General features: G+C 38.8%; 1 protein-coding gene across 3 annotated transcripts in view; it reads right to left on the bottom strand.

Moving 5' to 3' along the window:
- The window catches only part of ZDHHC15 (zDHHC palmitoyltransferase 15), a gene marked incomplete at its 5' end in the record, with an annotated part of 235674 nt that overhangs the window by 72396 nt on the left and 144668 nt on the right, over positions 1–18610 (bottom strand). For all 3 annotated transcript variants that reach the window (XR_014793696.1, XM_084869722.1, XM_084869723.1), the window contains one exon: positions 6213–6316. Coding sequence is in view for 2 of the 3 variants with exons in the window: in XM_084869722.1 (XP_084725848.1) it covers positions 6213–6316 (104 nt within the window). The remainder of the gene's footprint in view (positions 1–6212; positions 6317–18610) is intronic.

The following is an 18610-nucleotide window of genomic DNA, read 5'->3' as shown; positions in this document are numbered from 1 at the left end:
ATTTCCCGGATATGCCCAACTGGACAGTCCTTCCCTAGTATTCATACGCAAGGGGGTGAAGGGGATCAGACGCCGAGGTGTCCAGGTGTTCCGCCCTTGGTGGGACAGCTGCGATTCTTAACAATCTGTCCCGTGTCCCCCTGGCATTTTAGAAAAAGTCCCGCTTCTGGGGACGATTACACCAAACCCCGGACTGGGTGTTGCCAGACAAGTTTCTCTCGCTGCGGCCTTCTTTTCAATACCTTTTATTTTGTAATGCTTTTATTCTGAACCCTGTTTTGTCTGACATTGATATTACTATACTCATATTCTTTATATTGGCATTTGCATATATTTTTCAATTTTTTAATTTTCAAACTGTTTTGTGTTATTTTGTTTTACATGTGTCTTACAGTTTTAAAAGTATATATTATATTTCTAAGCTGCTAAGGTTTACCTGTGCACTATTTTTTTATTTTTTTAATAAATTTTATTGATTTTTTACAGAGAGGAAGAGAGAGGGATAGAGAGTTAGAAACATCGATGAGAGAGAATCATCGATCAGCTGCCTCTGGGGATGTGCCCGCAACCAAGGTACATGCCCTTGACCAGAATCGAATCCAGGATCTTTCAGTCCGCAGACCAACACTCTATCCACTGAGCCAAACCGGTTTTGGCTACCTGTGCATTATTAATACACATACTAAAACATACACATCCTTAGTCTGTCAACATTTATCATTAACCTGATCTCTTTTCTCCCTCCAAATGAGGCAAGAAGCTTGGTACACATTTTTCTTTTTTAGCTCAGCTCCCTCTTTGACATTCCGGTCCATGCTGCCACCCTAATCACTGCTTGCATTGACACCTTCTTTTACTGATTGGCTAATTTCTTTGATCATTGCTTCTTTCATCACACTTCTTGTGCTTAAATTTATTGTGTTCCTTAGTGCAATATTGGTTATGTCAGAGAATTTGAAGCATTTGAAGCACTGATAACATTTTGAAGCACTGAATGTTAGAAAATACCTTTATTTCACCCTCCTCATGATCTCTTGGTATTGGGCACCAAGTGTATTCCAGAATTGTAATGAATTTTTAAATATATCTTTTTAAAATATATATAGTGTTTATCATTTCTAGAGATTCAGGATATGAGGAGTTTATTAGATACACTCAGTTCACCACTTTACTCTCCCCATGCCTATTTCTTAACCTAGGTCTCATTAATATTTATAGGGCAGGTCTGGGAAAGTCATCCTTCTACCATTCCTTTCTTTGATACCCTGTCCCCACCAGGAAAATTGGTGAATATCAGGAATATTATTGGATCAATAAATGGGTCAAGTCAATATGCGTCATGTATCAGCATAAGAGTGTGGATTGCTCCTCTTTCTCTTTTTCCCATGTGAATGATGGGCTTTTAATCAGCCATTACATGTGTTTACTTTTTTCTTCCATGAAGCCAGTATGAGTGAACTAAGATCTGGGATTCAGGTTTGGCCTTATGATAAGAGACTTTAAGCTAGGCTGTATAATCTTGCCTGGTGTACTAGAGCTTGCACTGAGGTTTGAGGCCTAAAGCCAAGCTAAAAATAAAGTGCTACTTTGGTTTCCTTTGTCCTATGTGGATATATGTCTCCTGGGACCCTTGTGGAGAGAGCTGGTTTTGGTATTCCCAGTTCCTTGGTCACAACACAGCTTCCATATCAAGAGACCATTTGCCTCAGCAGAGTGGCCCCACCACGGAGTTCTCTCCAGCTTGTTTGCACTGCTGGAATCCCTGTCTCCAGTTAAGGGGTCTTCCGCCACACCCAGCTCTGTCCTTCAGCCAAGCCACACACATGGAATTGCTTTCATCTCCTTTCTTTGCTGGGCCTGCTCTTTCCCAATGGCTCGGGGACTTCATTCCTCTGGATTCCCTCCAATTTGTCCCCATTGTCCCCATGCTCATGGACATCCAGCTGCACAGTGGCCTCAGAGGAGAGGTGGGAGGCTTGGAAGCTGCAGAATGCTTTCGTGTTCCCCAGGCCACACTAACATCAAGGAAGGGAAGACATTTTGTGTGTCTCTCTGCCTGCCTCCTTCTTTCAGGAGCCTGAGGTGGTTCGGGGGGTAGACCAAAAGGATCTGACTTGGTTCCTGTCCATGAGGGCCTAGCAGACCAGTCAAGAGGTCATATTATTAATGATAATAGCAATAATAATACCATGACATCACTTGCCCTGAGGCGGGCACTTCTCTTAGCACTACACACAGATTAATCATTTCCTCCTCATAAAAGCCCCATGAGGCAATAACTATCTCTTCATATTATAGGTGAAGAAACTGAGGCTCTAAGAGGTTATGGACATTGTTCTAGGAACTAAGGAGTATCAGAACTGGGATTAAATACCCAGGGTAGTTGACTCCAGGGCCTATGTTTTCAACTTAAACCTGTCCAGGACTTATCAATAATACAACACAAAGGTGGGATTTGAACTCAACTCAATAAACCTGGCCCAAGCTCAGCAAAGCTTTAGAGGTGAGAAAGGCATTTCCAATAGTGAGGATACAGAAAGACTTCCTGGAGAAAGCAGCATTTTCTAAGATCCTTGCAGGGAACCTGAACAGGCAGAAATGTAGGAGGTCATGTAAGGTGAAAATAATAATAGGAGCAATGAGCAGGGAATAGGACTTTGCCAATCAGGTTCAGAGAAGGCAAGGAGCTCAGTAAGGCAAAGATTGGGGAAGCATTGGGTCCTCTGGATGGCCAGCTGCAAGAAGGGACAGAACTGCATCAGAGGCTGCTTTGAAATCTCACTGGGGTTGGGAGGGAGAGAATACAGCAATTGTCAGGCAAGAGATTACCCTGTTCTGTTCTGTGATGGCTGCAGTGGGAAATGTCAGAAATAATGGAGTGACTGGAATTGGCCTTGAAATAGATGCCAGGTGTAAAGGAGAGTGAGGAGGCAGGACTCTGTGGATAGGAAACTGGATACTTTGGAGGGAGAGCAGGACACTGTGGAGGGGGAGCAGCTGAGTCAGTGGACCATTTAGTTTAGGATGTAGGGGGTCTGAGGTACCTGCAGGGAAACCAGCAATGAACAAGGAGAGCCTTTCATAGCTTCAGTGTAGAGTCCATGACTTCAAAGGCTGAGAAACTGTACCAGAAAGAAAGACTGGAGCCCTGAGTATCAAGTTACTTAGTTAGGATTTGACTCTAGGTAGTGGGGAGCCTTCCAAGGGTTTTTCAATAGGGGTATGATACAATCGGATTTGCATTTTAGGAAGGCTGCTTTGCCAAGGCCACCCAGACCCTAGTGTGGACTTTTTCTGTTTTGCCATGGATTTGGCTTCAGGCCTTTGCAGTAAGCCCAGCCCCCATACTCTTCAACTGCCCAGAACAGTTTCCCAAAGGACAGACATAGCATTTTATTGGAAAGAATTCCTGAATTCTTTCCAGGATACCTTACTTTAAATCCAAGCTTAACCTCTTTCTTGTTATATGATAATTGTTTAATATTTCCAAATATCATTTTCCTAATTTATAAAATGAGAATGGTATTAATAATAATGCCTAATGAACCTAGCAGTTGTGAGAGACCAAGATATGAAAAAAGTATATGAAAGTACTTTGTAAATTATAAAATTGTATATCTTTTTATGATTGAATATTTTTAATCAAGTATGGCATTAAAAACTGGCTCAGGAAAATGACTTCTTTATAATGTAGTGCTACATCTATACTTAAAGTATTCTGATTGTCAACACCAGGCTCAGATATAAATAGTTTTTTCCATTGTGGATATATTTTAAATAAGGTTAAGATCCTATAAGACTCTGATTTCTATTGGTTTGAGTTTTTTAATACCAAAATAAAAGCTATTACCTTTATTAGCAACTGTTATGAGTTAAAATATTTTAAGGAAATACTGATAGCCAAAGGAAGGTAAGTAAAAAATACAGTCAGGTTTTCAATGAAGAGTAAGCCGGAGAAAGTAAGGGAGTTTCTAGTGTTATAAGCTCTTTGGGCGGGGCAAGAGCTCTCTCCTTTTGTAAATATGGATTTTGGACTGTTTTGCCTTCGTTAGTCTTAACATAACTCACTCTAAAACTGGACTTCCAGATACAGAATCTGGGCCTAGATAATCTAACTAGGTGAACATTTAGGAAGGCTTGTTTCCCAGCTCTGCTCGCCACATTAACAAGCCTCAAGTTATTACTAAAAATTTCTGTCAGCTACTGCATGATTGGGACCAGCCACTAAAAATTACTCTATGAAGCCTGTTATTAGTAACATTAGAGGCCCAGTGCACGAAATTTATGCATGGGGTGGGGGGTGTCCCTCAGCCCAGCCTGCACCCTCTCCGATTTGGGATCCCTTCAGGGATGTTAAACTGCCTGTTTAGAGCCGATCCCATCCCGTTTAGACCTGATCCAATGGCAGTTGGACATCCCTCTCACAATCCAGGACTGCTGGCTCCCAACTGCTCACCTGCCTGCCTTCCTGATTGCCCCTAACCGGTTCTGCCTGCCAGCCTGATCACCCCCTAGCACTCCCATGCCAGCCTGATTTATGTCTAACTGCTCCCCTGTGAGCCTGTTTGTCCCCAATTTCCCTCCTCTGGTCACCCCTAACTGCCCTCCCCTGCTGGCTATCTTATGGTGGTCATCTTGTGTCCACATGGGGGCAGGATCTTTGACCACATGGGGGGTAGCCATCTTGTGTGTTGGAGTGATGGTCAATCTGCATATTACTCTTTTATTAGATAGGATAGAGGCCTGGTGCATGGGTGGGGGCCAACTGGTTTGCCCTGAAGGATGTCCCAGATCAGGGTGGGTGTTCCCCTGGGGTGTGGGGTGGCCTGGGCGAGGGGCCTGCGGTGGTTTTCAGGCTGACCACGCCCCCCGGGGGACCCAAGCAGAGGCCCTGGTATCTGGAATTTACTTACACTCTACAATTGAAACTTTTTAGCCTGGAGCGGAGCCAAGCCCCCTGTTCACTCGTGGCTGCCACCATTTCTGTGTGGTTTTATGTATCTTTTATAATTTAAACCTTGTAACTTTGAGTGAAGGCCTAGGCCAACCAGGGAAGGTGGGAAGCTTTGCTTCCTCCATTTCGGGGGGCAACCCTAGCCTGCTCTCTCCAGCTCCATGGCTGCTGCCATTTTTCTCAGGATTTATCTTCTATAATTGAAACTTTGTACCCTTGAGTGGAAGCCTGGGCAGGCTAGGGTGGTTGGAAAGCTTGGCTTCTTCTATTACCAGGGAAACCCAAGCCTCTCAACTGCTCTCTGTGGCTGCAGCCATCTTGGTTGGGGTTAATTTGCATACACACTCTAATTGGCTGGTGGGCGTGGCTTGAGCCAAATGATGGTTAATTTGCATATTGCTCTTTTATTAGGTAGGATAAACAAATAGTGGAGGCATCCTAGAAAGCATAGCATTACATGAAGACAAATAATAGGTGGCAATGGGGGTACATGACATGAGAACTTTACTTTCAGCTCTTCACAAAAAATATCTCAAAATGACCTAATAATATGGTGGGAGAAATGTGGAAGGGCAAAGTTCTGTTTGCTTATTTTTACTTTGCTCCTCTGCCTCTCAGAAAAGTAGACTACATGCATGTGTAGCCTTGCTTGCAATGCTATCTTTTTTTTTTTTTTTCATGTAATTAGGCCATGTTAAAAGAGAATGAGAATGAAATTTCAGAGAAAATTTAAACACTGTGAATGAATCAGGGTAGAGAAAGGTAAGCTTCTGCCCACTGATTGAATTAACTGAAGCAAAGGACAGTGGGTGACCAACTGCCAAAACTATTTATAAAAATTCACAGCACAGTTTATTATATTTTCTGATTTATCTGCTTGGTTATAATCATGGTATCAGAAAGCTGGTAATGAAATGCCCAAAATGCCATCTAATCCTGCCTATGCCTCTCATATTTGCTAATAAGTTGCTGTGAATTGGTGATAGGTAATAATGTCTGAATGCCCCAATATTTGGCTTGCATGGCAGAAAGGTTATTAGGAATTGGGGGGAAGAGCCAAAGTGAAGCATTGCTAAGAGGGCAGATTTACAAATCTGGCCACAACTGTCCTCTATCCAAAAGGCACTTATGAGGTTGGCATGTTAATCACCTTTCTGAACAAAATTTTCTCACTTAGTCTTTATTAGTTAACATGGTTTTTATTAGTGCTTTGTCTGCTGGATGGAGAAAATGATTCCTTTCTTTTGAGCCTACTTACCTGGGTTGTCATAATCATTGTCTCCCCAGTGTTCTTCATTTGCTAGCAGTGGGTTCTGTGATTCATTCATGCATCTCATAGGGAAGGAGTGTCCATCACCAGGGCTGGTGGGGAAAAGGAGGAAATGAGCTCTTATGTCTAACAGATATTTTTGTAAGGTAAAAGCCCTATTGAAATAATAAGGGAGTTCTTATTTAAACCATTTAGATTTAAACCATTTAGATTATTGGCTAGAACCATAGGGGAACAGAATCTTCCAATAGCATCATTTACTTGCTTTATTGCTTTCAATATCTATATCTTCTTTTTCTGCATCAGTGTTGACTGTGAATTGTAAGAAACACGTTAAAGAGTCGCTTACAAACAAAAACATTCTATGTGTGCAAAGAACACATCATAGTATAGATCACCAATTCACAGCAACTTGTTTCCATTGCATTTAGAAGCAATCAACATTTGTTGATGGCCCCAATTTATATTCCACTATTTTATTGATTGCTTCTAAATTTTTTAAAAGAATTAGCAGATTCAGAATCATTGAATGCAGTGGAAACAAGTTGCTGTGAATTGGTGATCTATACTAATAATAGAGGAATATGCAAATTGCTTGGGATGCCATCACAGTAACAGTAACGACAAAACAGCAGGCTGCATGGGGTGACAAAACTGGCAGGGGGGTTAGTGAGGGACAACCAAACAACTGAACATCAGGCTGTGTGCCAGCAAAGGGGGTGGGGGGCAGTTGGGGGTGACCAGGCCAGCAGGGAGGGAGGGGAGCAGTTAGGGGAGACCAGGCGGGCAGAGAAGGGCAGTTGGAGGCAACCAGGCTGACAGTGGGGGCAGTAAGGGGTGACCAGGACAGCGGAGGGGGACTAGTTAGGGATGATCACACAGGCAGGCAGGTGAGCAGTTAGGAGCCAGCAGTCCTGGGTTGTGAGAGGGATGTCTGACTGCCAGTTTAGGCCTGATCACTGGAATCAGGCCTAATCCAGCAGTCAAACATCCCCCGAGGGGTCTCGGATTGGAGAGGGTGCAGGCTGGGCTCAGGGGACCCTCCCTGCACAAGTTTTGTGCACTGGGCCTCTAGTATATAATAATACCTGAATGCCCCACTATTTGGTTTGTACGGTATAAAGATTATTAGGAATTGGGGGAAATAGCCAGAGTGTGGCATTCCTAAGAGGGCAGATTCTGTATGCAATTTTCTGCATGTGGAATCCACCTAATGAATATCTGTTAACCTAGGATTACCTCCCAAGTTATTCTCTAGTTACTAAGAGATGGGATGCATTGGAGAAGACTGAACTGGCTAAAGTAGGTTACAATTTGAACATTTAAGTTTTTATATCTAATGCACTCCATATTTGTAGGAGTTACATTTGCTTTATTAATTTTATATTACCTGTGCCTTTTATCCTGTTTACAAATATGTTTTACTGAAAATACTCTGCCCACTTTTTAGTTAGATTGTTTGTTTGGAGTTGAGTTGTATGAGTTATTTGTAAATTTTGGATATTAACACCTTATCAGATGTATCATTAGTGAATATTTTCTCCCATTTAGTAGGTTGCCTTTTGTTTTGTTGATGGTTTCCCTTGCTGTGAAAAAAACTTTTTAGTTTGATGTAGTCCAATTTGTTTATTATTTCCTTTGTTTTCATTGTCTGAGGAGATATATTAGAAAAAATATCACTAAGATAAATGTCAGGGATTTTACTGCTGATTTTTTTCTTCTAGGATTTTTATGATTTCATGCTTATATTTGTCTTTTATTCATTTTTAATTTATTATTGTGTATGTGTAATTTGGTAGTCTAGTTTCATCTTCACGTATCTGTGAAGGATAAGGATGTTAACTTTCACCACTCATATTCAACCTTGTATTCGAAGGTTGAATATTTTCCCAATACTATTTATTGCATAGACTACCAATTTTCCCAATACTATTTATTGCATAGACTACCTTTACCCCATTGTATATTCTTGCCTCCTAATTTATAGATTAATTGACCATATAGGTGTGGGTTTCTTTTGGGGCTTTTATTTTGTACCATTGATCTCTGTGTGTGTTTCTATGCCAGTGCCATGCTGTTTTGATTATTATCACCTTGTAGTATAGTTTCATATCAGGTAGCATGATAACCCCAACTTTGAACCTCTTTTTAAGGATTTCTGTAGCTATTCAAGGTCTTTTGTATTCCCATATAAATTTTAGGATGATTTGTTGTATTTCTATAAGAAAATATCATTGGTATTTTGATAGGCATTGTATAGAATATATAGATTGGTTTGGATAATATGAACATTTTAATGATATTAATTCTTCCAATCTATGATCATGGTATATGCTTCCATTTATTTGTGTCTTCTTCAATTTATTTCCTTAATTTCTTACAATTTTCCAAATACAGGTATTTTACCTCCTTGGTTTAATTTATTTCCAGGCATTGTATTTGTTTTCTTAATTTCTCTTTTTGAGAATTTATTATTGGTATGTAAAAATGCAACTAAATTCTGAACACTTATTTTGTATCCTGCTACTGTACTTAATTAATTTATCAGTTCTAATTGGTTTTGTTGGGGTCTTTAGGATTTTCTCTATATTCTATCATGCCATTGGCAAATAATGACAGTCTCACTTCTTTCTTTCCAACTTGGATACTTGTTATTTTATTTCCTTATCTGATTGCAGTGGGTACAGCTTCCAATACAAGGTTGAATATGAGTGGTGAAAGTTAACATCCTTATCCTGTTCCTGATCTTAGTGAAAATGCTTCTAGTATGTACAATTAAGTATCACATTTGCTGTGAGTTTATCATATATGGCTTTTATTGTGTTAAAGTATGTTGCCTCATCTGCAAACACCTAGAGAGAAGAAGAAAAAAAAGATGGTAAAAGTTGTTATTTGTGCCCCAAGTGAAAAAGTTTGATAGATATTTCAGAAGAAGCATGGATGTCAATAAGACAGAGGAGAGGCCCTTTGTGGTGATGCTCCCCTCCCCCTGCTCAGACCACCCTGGAAGCACCATGCTGTCCTCTGCATACTACATTGGAAAAGGATGGACACATACTGATTTAATGACTACAAAGAAACCAGAATTTTGGGGACACTTAATGCCATCTGTGAAATACTGGAAGGGCTAGGCAAATGTATTATCCAGAGAGAACAATACACTGCAGATACTTCATGAAACATCTGAATGACCGGATACTAGAAAATTAATTATTTAGTTATCATTGTTTTCAGTGTTTGAGGGATGTTGGTTTAGATGCTAAGTGGTCATCCTAACAGAGAGATTTTCAGATACACACAGCAAGGAGCTTGTGGTTTCATCAAGCTGCCCAGAGACAATTGTAGAGGTTGTGAGTGAGGATACAGTCAAGGGCTACTTGTCCAATATGGTGGAGTACTGAGCACTTCCAGTATGGCTAGTGTCACATGTTGAAATGGTAAAGTTTTGGATACATTAAGCCCAATAAAATATATTATTAAAATTGAAAAAAAATAACATAAAGTATGTTCCCTCTATTCCCATTTTGCTTAGTTTTCATCATAAATGGAGGTTGAATTTTCTCAAATGCATTTTCACATCTACTGATGTGATCATATGATTTTTATCTCTCATTTTGTTTCTGTTGGTATTGTGTGAATTTATTTGTGGACATTGAGACAACCTTGAATCCCAGGAATACATACCACTTTTTAATGTATTGCTGAATTCAATTTGTTAACATTTTATTGAGAATTTTTATATCTAATTTCACCAGGCATATTGGCCGACAATTTTTATTTTTTAAATGTCTTTTTCTGGTTTTAGAACCAAGATTTAAGCTAGCTTTGTAAAATGAGCTTAGGAGTCTCCCCTCCTATTGAAAATTTTTATTAGTTTGAGGAGGATACGTGTTATATCTTTGAATGTTTGTAAAAAAAAAATTATGTGTGAAGCCATCTGTTACAAGACTTTTGTTTATTGGAGGGTTTTCTTAAATTACTAATTCAGTTTCCTAAGTAGTTATTGGTCTGTTCATATTTTCTGTTGCTTCTTGATCCAGTCTTGCAAGACTGTATGTTTCTAAGAATTTGCCTATTTCTTTAAGGTTGTACATTTTGGGGAGACAAAATGGTGGCAAAATAGGCAGTTGTATCCTGACCCTTGTCCCAGAACAGATAGAATGAGCAAGTAAATCAAATAACTTCCACCCAGAATTGGCAAAGTAGACATAGTTGGTGAAACAACTCAGTCAGGAAGGGCAGAGGATGCTTGGAGAATGGTAAAATCAGGGATCTGGGTTGGAGAGAACTGCAAGAACTCCAAGCCCAGAGGGTCAGAAAGAAGCTGCACAAAACAGAGGCCGCATCCCTTAGCACATGTATAGCATCTAACTGTGGAAAGGAGGTCTGCAGGACTTCTGGCAGGAGGGGATTATAGATCTAAGTCCACAACCATGAGAGACTGAGCCCAGAGGGGACAGCCATCCAGGTGGGAGAGGGGCTCAAATTGGTGCAGCTCTTTCCCTCTTTTTTGTCTCTGCTTTTATTCACTAAACCTAGTTCAGTGGTCAGCAAACTCATTAGCCAACAGAGCCAAATATCAACAGTACAATGATTGAAATTTCTTTTGAGAGCCAAATTTTTTTTAAATTTAAACTTCTTCTAATGCCACTTCTTCAAAATAGACTCGCCCAGGCCGTGGTATTTTGTGGAAGAGCCACACTCAAGGGGCCAAAGAGCTGCATGTGGCTCGCAAGATGCAGTTTGCCAACCATGGACCTAGTTCATAGGGCCTTTCAAATACAATACAAACACCCATAGCTGAGGTGCAGGTGGAGGTGCAGACTTGTGGAGTCTGGGGAGAGGGTGGGGAGAGGAGAGAGTCTAAAAGAAGTGGCCGCAAGTTTGGCTCTGAGTCATACCTGATATGCTGAACCTAGGCAGCCATTTTGTCCTGAAGAGATAGCCCCTCCCTGAAGTCTCCAGGCAACTAATACAGTCACACCCAGACTACACCCTGAGTAGTACAAAGGATATAAAAACATCTGAATAGTCCCTGAGAGTCCTAAAGAGAGGCCATTCACTCCAAGCAACAGGAAACTGAGAAGCAGCAGACAGTACAGAAGAGTGGGATCTTAAACCAGCCCTTATGGGGAATTAAAACCCGGCAGAAAGGAACAACTCACTTTTTCATTTTTATTTTATTTTAATTTATTATTTATTTTATTATTATTTTATCTCTTTTATCTATTTTCTTTATTTCCTTTTTTGTTTGTTTCTTTATTTTCTATTTCTTTTCACATGATTTTTCATCATTCAAATTTTTTACTTTATCCTATTATTAAATTTTTAAAATTTTGTTATTATTTTTTCTTCTCTTTCTCGTTCTTCTTATCCACTCATCCTCTTTCTACTTCCTCTATACTGAACTGAGTTCCTCCCAATATTCATACAATTCCTTAACCTTACTTTCTGTATATAAACTTGGCCGCTACAAATTCTGCCCCCACCCTCTTTACTTAGTATTTGGTGTTTATATGTTTTGGTTTATCTGTTTATTCTCTTGTGTTTTATATATATATATATATATATATATATATATATATATATATATATATATATAGAGAGAGAGAGAGAGAGAGAGAGAGAGAGAAAACACAAGAGAATAAACAGATAAACCAAAACATATAAACACTATATATATATATATATATATATATATATATATATATATATACACACACACACACACACACACACACACACACACACACACACACAGAGACCACAGGCAATCCTCGGGTTACATAAAACTCAATGTATGTTGTTGCATGGTTACACCACTATCTCCCATTTATTTATATTAAAAAAAGTTCTATCATTTCAACATATGTACATATGTGCTTTATGTTTTTTATTATTTATTTAACACAAGTAAAAATCAGGAATTGTTACCTTTCTTTTAATTTTTTTCACTGTTTCACTTTATTACTGCTGTGTATGTACTCTATGTGAGTGATGTAGTTGGGTTCTGACTTACAGTGAAAACTGTTTTACATTGCACTGTAGGAACAGATCTTTGATGTAACTCGAGGACCTACTGTATATATTTCCTTTTACTTCTTTTTCTTTTCTGTGATACCATTTTTTCTCTCTTCAATATCATTTGTGCTCTCTTTTCTCTCCCCTAATTCTCTTTTCTCTGGTGGTCACTTATATTGGGATTATAGATGTCATGAGTACCTTCATGTTTTGTAGCCTTTGTGTCATGTCTTATCAAGTTGCATTTGTCCTGTTTGGCCGATTGTGGTAGAGAGCAAGCCACAAACCAGACATCCAAAGAGGAAACTTCATCCACGAAAGGATCAATAACACTCCAGAAAAAAACTACAGAGGCAGGAAGAGGGTGGCATTGAGGGAGAGAGCATTAGTGAGTGAGAGAGTGAAAGAGGAGTGTGTGTGTGTGTGTGTGTGTGTGTGTGTGTGTGTGTGTGTCACAGTTAGATCCCACAGGACCTTGGATGGCAGGCTGACCCAGCTAACTTAACCAGGCAGCCTCAGAAACCATTGTAAAAACAGTCCCAGAGTGGCCAGCTCTTCTGCAGAGGCCGCACCTTTTTTAACGGGAGAGTTGTGAGTGGGAGCACAGCCTCACTTCCACCCAGGGTGCCCATAGACAACAACTAGGACTCTACATCTACTCCTGGCAGGGACCTTCTGCATCAACTGTGATCCCATGGTCACTAAGACTGAGTTCTGAAGCATTATTCCCAACACTTTAGCCCAGGGCACCGTGACCATGTGAGCAGCAGCCAAATGAGCAGCTCATCCCTTTCTGAGGAGCACCCTGTGATAAGCCCGCCCACATCCAAGGAGCAGAATCCTTGTGCAGCCTGCCCATGTCCAAGTAACAGTGGTGATGCAAGCAATCTGTCTCCATCCAAGGAGCAGCAGCCATCTGAGCAATCTTCCCCTGTCCAAGAAGCAGCAGTCTTGTGAGCAGCACACCCTCGTCTGGTGGTCAGCAGCCACATGGAGCCTGCCCCCATCCAAGAAGCAGCAGTCACATGAGGAGCAGCCTTCCTCCTGAGTAGCAGCAGCCTCATGAGCAGCCTGCCCCTGCCTTCCAGAAAAGCCACTGCTTCTGTGAGCAGTGCCCAGTAGAGGAGCTGTCGTCAACTGAGGAGTAGCTGGCGCTGCAACCTCCTGAGGAGGAACTGCTGTCAGAAGAGCCACTGCCAACCAAGGAGCAGCCCCCACAAAACTCAACACCTAGATCCTTCAGTGAGAGCAAAAATCAGGAAAGAAAGACACCCCCAAAGGAAACAAAAGGAGGAATCACCAGAAAAGCAGCTAAGTGAAACAGAGGTATGAAATATGTCAGAAAAAGATTCAGAATAAGGGTCATACAGTTCATAAACCGAATGGATGAAAAAAAATCAACAACATATGTAAGGATCAAGAAGAAATAAACAGTGATAGAGCTGCAATAAAAACCACCGTGGAAAGTTTCAACAGTAGACTAGGAGAAGCAGAGAAACAAATAAGCAAATTAGAAGACAGGGAAGCAGAACATACCCAAACTGAACTGCAATTGGAGAAAAAATTAAAAGCAAGAGGAAAGCCTAAGGGAGCTTTGGGGCAACATGAAATGAAGCAACCTATAAATACTAGGGGCGCCAGAATGACAGAAAGAGGAACAATGGTTAGAACACCAATTTGCAGAAACCATGTCAGAAAACATCCCTGATGTGGGGAAAAAATATCACACAAGCACAAAGAGTCACGAACAAGATGAACCCAAAAATACCGACACCAAGACACATAGTAATTATGATGGCAAATGTTCATGACAAAGAGAGAATCTTAAACACTGAAAGAGAGAGACAGAAAGTTATGTACAAGGGATTTTCCATTAGATTGTCAAATGATTTCTCAACGGAAACACATCAAGTCAAAAAGTACTGGGAGGAAGTATACAAAGTGATGGCGGGCTGGGGACTGAATCCAAGAATACTCTATCCAGCAAGGTTATCATTCAAAATTGAAGGGGAAATAAGGAGCTTCACAGACAATAAAAGGTTAAGGGAGTTTATCACTACCAAGCCAGCAATGCAAAAAATGCTAAAGGGACTGCTGTGAAAAGAAGAAATAAAAAGGGAAGAAGAAACACAAACACAAAAAATAAAAATGGCTAAAAGCAAGTACTTATCAATAATAACTTTAAACAGAAATGGACTAAATGCTCCAATCAAAAGACATTGAGTGGCCGACTGGATAAAGCATAACTCATATATATGCTGTCTACAAGAGCCCACCCTTACAACAAGGAAATCACACAAGCTGAAAGTTAAGGGATGGAAAAATACCTTTCAGGGAAATTGAAATGAAAAAAAAAATCTGTGGTAGCAATAATTATCTGACAAAATAGATCTCAACATGAAGGCCATAACAATAGATAAGGAATGCCATTTCATAATATTAAAGAGATCGATACAACAAGAGGATATAACCCTGATAAACATATATACACCCAATACAGGAGCACCCACATACATTAAAACAAACAAACAAACAAAAAACTTGAAAATATCAAAGGAGAGATTGACAACAATACAATCATAGTTTGGGACTTTAACACTCCACTGATATTTTTGGATAAATCCTCTTGACAAAAAATCAGCAAAGAAACAGCAATCCTAAAAGACTCACTAGATCAGATGGACTTAAGTGACATCTTTAGAATATTTCACCACAAAGGTATGGGATATACCTTCTTCTCAAGTGCACATGGGACATTTTCAAAGATAGATCACATATTGGGTCACAGGAAAAGTCTCTCCAAATTCAAGAAGATTGAAATCATATCAAGCATCTTCACAGACCATAATGACATAATATTAAAAATAAACTACAAAAAAACAATGAAAAAAATTCAAACACTTGGCAGCTGAATAGCATGCTATTGAATAATGATTATGTTACCAAGGAAATAAAAGAATAAATTTAAAACATTCTGGAAATGAGTGGCAATGAAAATACAACAATCCAAAATCTATGGGAAACAATGAAAGCAGTCCTGAGATGGAATTTCATTGCTCTACAGGCCTACCTCAAAATAAATAAATAAATAAATAAATAAATAAATAAATAAATAATAAAAACCCACAAGAAAAAATGATAATAAATCATCTAACTCTACAACTTAAAGAATTACAAAGAGAGCAGCAAGAAAATCCCAGAGTGAGCAGAAGGAAGGAGATAATAAATATCAGAGCAGAAATACACTGAGTGGCCAGATTATTATGATCTCTGAACACATAATAATCTGGCCACTCGTGTGTATGTGTGTGAGTGTGTGTGTGTGTGTGTGTGTGTGTGTGTGTATTAGAGTCCCGGTGCATGAATTTATGCATGGGTGGAGTCTGGCCAGCCTGGCCAGGGGGAGGGAACATGGGCAGTTGGCCAGCCTTCCTAATGTTCAAACTCCTGATCAAGGGGACAATTTGCATATTAATCTTTAATCATATAGAATATACACTGAGTGGCCATGTTATTATGCATTTAGAGATCATAATAATCTGTCCACTCAGTGTAAATTATATAGAGACCAAAAGAAAACAACAATACAAAAGATCAATGAAACCAAGAGCCGGTTCTTTGAAAGGGTAAACATGATTGATGAACCTCTAGCCAGGCTCACCAAGTGGCAAAGAGAGAGGACCCAAATAAACAAAATCAGAAACAAAAGATGTGAAATAACAACAGACCCCACAGAAATACAAAGGATTGTTTAAAAACTCTATTCCAACAAACCAGACAATTTAGAGGAAATGGACATATTCCTAGAAAGATACAACCTTCTAAGGCTCAATCAGGAAGAAGCTACAAATCTCAATATGCTATTCCAATAACTATGGAGAAAATTGAGGCAGTCATCAAAAAGCTTTCAGCAAACAAAAGCCAGGAGCCAGATGGCTTCACGGTGGCGGTGTGTGTGGGTGTGTGTGGGGGAGGCGGGGGAGGGAGGTTACTAAGCATTCAAAAAAGAACTAAAACCTATCCTCCTCAGACTATTCCAAGAAATTCAAGAGGAAGGAGCGCTTCCAAGCTTATTCTTTGAAGCCAGCATCATCCTAATACCAAAACCAGATAAAGATAACATAATGAAAGAGAATTACAGGCCAATATCCCTCATAAACATAGATGCCAAAACCCTCAACAAAATTCTAGCAAATAGGATCCAGCATTATGTCAGTAAGACCATACACCATGACCAAGTAGGATTTATCCCAGGGATGCAAGGATGGTACAATATCCGCAAATCAATAAATGTGATACAGCACATAAACAAATTGAGAGATAAAAATCACTTGGTCATATAAATTGATGCATAAAAAAAATTTGAAAAAATCCAACACCCTTTCTTGATAAAAATCCTCAGCAAAATGAGAACAGATGGATCATACCTTTATTTGGGTCCTCTCTCTTTTTCTCTTGATGAGTCTGATTAAGGACTTATCAATCTTATTTCTGTCTTTAAAGAACCAATTATTGGTTTTATTGGTGTTTTGTATTATTTTTTAGACTCTATTTCATTTATTTTCACTCTTTATTATTTGCTTCATTCTACGCACTTTGGGCTTTGTTTGTTCTTTTTCTAGTTTCCTTAGGTGTAAATAGAGGTATGTTTGTAATGCTATAAATTTCCCTCGTCAGACAGTTTTCACTGTGTGCTATAAATTTTTGGTTGTTTTATCTTCAATTTCATTTTTCTTGAGGTGTCTATTGAGTTCTTACTTCATCTCACTGTTACCCTACTCACTGTTTCATACCATATTAATTAGTCTCCATGTAATTTTTTAATATATATTTTACTGATTTTAGAGAGGAAAGGAGAGGGAGAGAGAAATAGAAACATCAATGATGTGAGAATCATTGATTGGCTGCCTCCTGCATGTCTCCCACTGGGGATCGAGCCCACAACCCAGGCATGTGCCCTTGGCCAGAATCGAACCTGGGACCCTTCAGTCTGCAAGGCCAACGCTCTATCCATTGAGTCAAACAGCTAGGGCTCCATGTAATTTTTTTCAATGTTCTTTATGTAATTGATATCTAGTTTTATACCATTGTGATCAAAGAAGATGCTTCTTGCAATTTCAGTCTTCTTAAAATTATTGAGACTTATTTTGTGACCCTAATATGTTGTCTATCCTAGATAATGTTTCATAAACACTTGAAAAGAATATATATTCTGCAGCATTGGGGTAAAATGCTTGAAAATATTAATTAAATATCTGGTCAAATGTGTCATTTAAGGTTCTATTTCTTGTTGATTTTCTATTAGTTGATCCATTGTTGATGTCAATGGAGTGTTAACATTCCCTACAATTACTATATGACTGTCAATCTTTTCTTTTATGTCCATCGATGTTTATATATTTAGATATTGGGTACATAAATACCTAACTAAAAAGGGTTTTATCCTCTTATTGGATTGATCTTTTTATAATTATGAAATTTTCTTCTTTGTCTCTTGTTTTAAAGTCTATTTTGTCTGATATATAAATACTGCTACCAGAGATTTTTTTCACTTTCATTTGCACAAAATATCTTTTTCCATCCCTTTACTTTCAGAATGTGTGTCTTTCAATGTGAGGTGGGGCTGTTGTAGAAAGCACATATATGGGTCTTAACTTTTTATCCAGTTAGCAACACTATGTCTTTTAACTGTAGCATTTAATTCATTTACATTTAAAGTGATTATCAATAGATATATAGTTATTGCCATTTTATTATTCATATTCATGATCTTTTCCTCCTTCTCCTTAAAGTCCCTTTATTTTTATTTTTTGGTGGTTTGAAAAAGACAAATACTTATTACAAAACAAAATAGCACATTATAAGAAAATTTTAAAAATAGGTCACGCTGTTTCATACTTATAACTCTTACAGGATATGCCTTATTTAACTTAATTTCATACTTATAAAATTTACATTGTATTGAGGGTTGGGAGAAGTTGAAGTCCACATCCAGGCATGGGTGTCATAAACAATCACAGAAGGCTTTTGGAGACAATTCAAGGCAGTAAATGAGTGTGCTATAAACATGAATTTATAGCATTGAAGGCACTACTGCAAAATAAAAATTATTAATATTTCATTTCTTGGTATCATTTACATTTGAGTGTAAATATATTTGGTATTTATTTCAAATTTCTTTCCATGTTTTTCTTCTTCATGGTATCTAAGAGAATTTTTCAAATAACATTTCACCAAACAAGCATCAAATGGTGCAAAGAGATTAAGTAGTGATGAGCTTCTTTATTTTTTACTTGTCTGGGAAGCTATCTGTTTTTGATTCTAAATGATAGCCTTGATGAGTATAGTAGTCTTGTTTTTAGAAA

Source organism: Pipistrellus hanaki (genome assembly GCF_964339955.1).
Source record: "Pipistrellus hanaki genome assembly, chromosome: X".
Classification (NCBI taxonomy): Eukaryota; Metazoa; Chordata; class Mammalia; order Chiroptera; family Vespertilionidae; genus Pipistrellus; species Pipistrellus hanaki.
The sequence above is the reverse complement of the archived record's forward strand: the minus strand, read 5'-3'. Positions and strand labels throughout refer to the sequence as shown.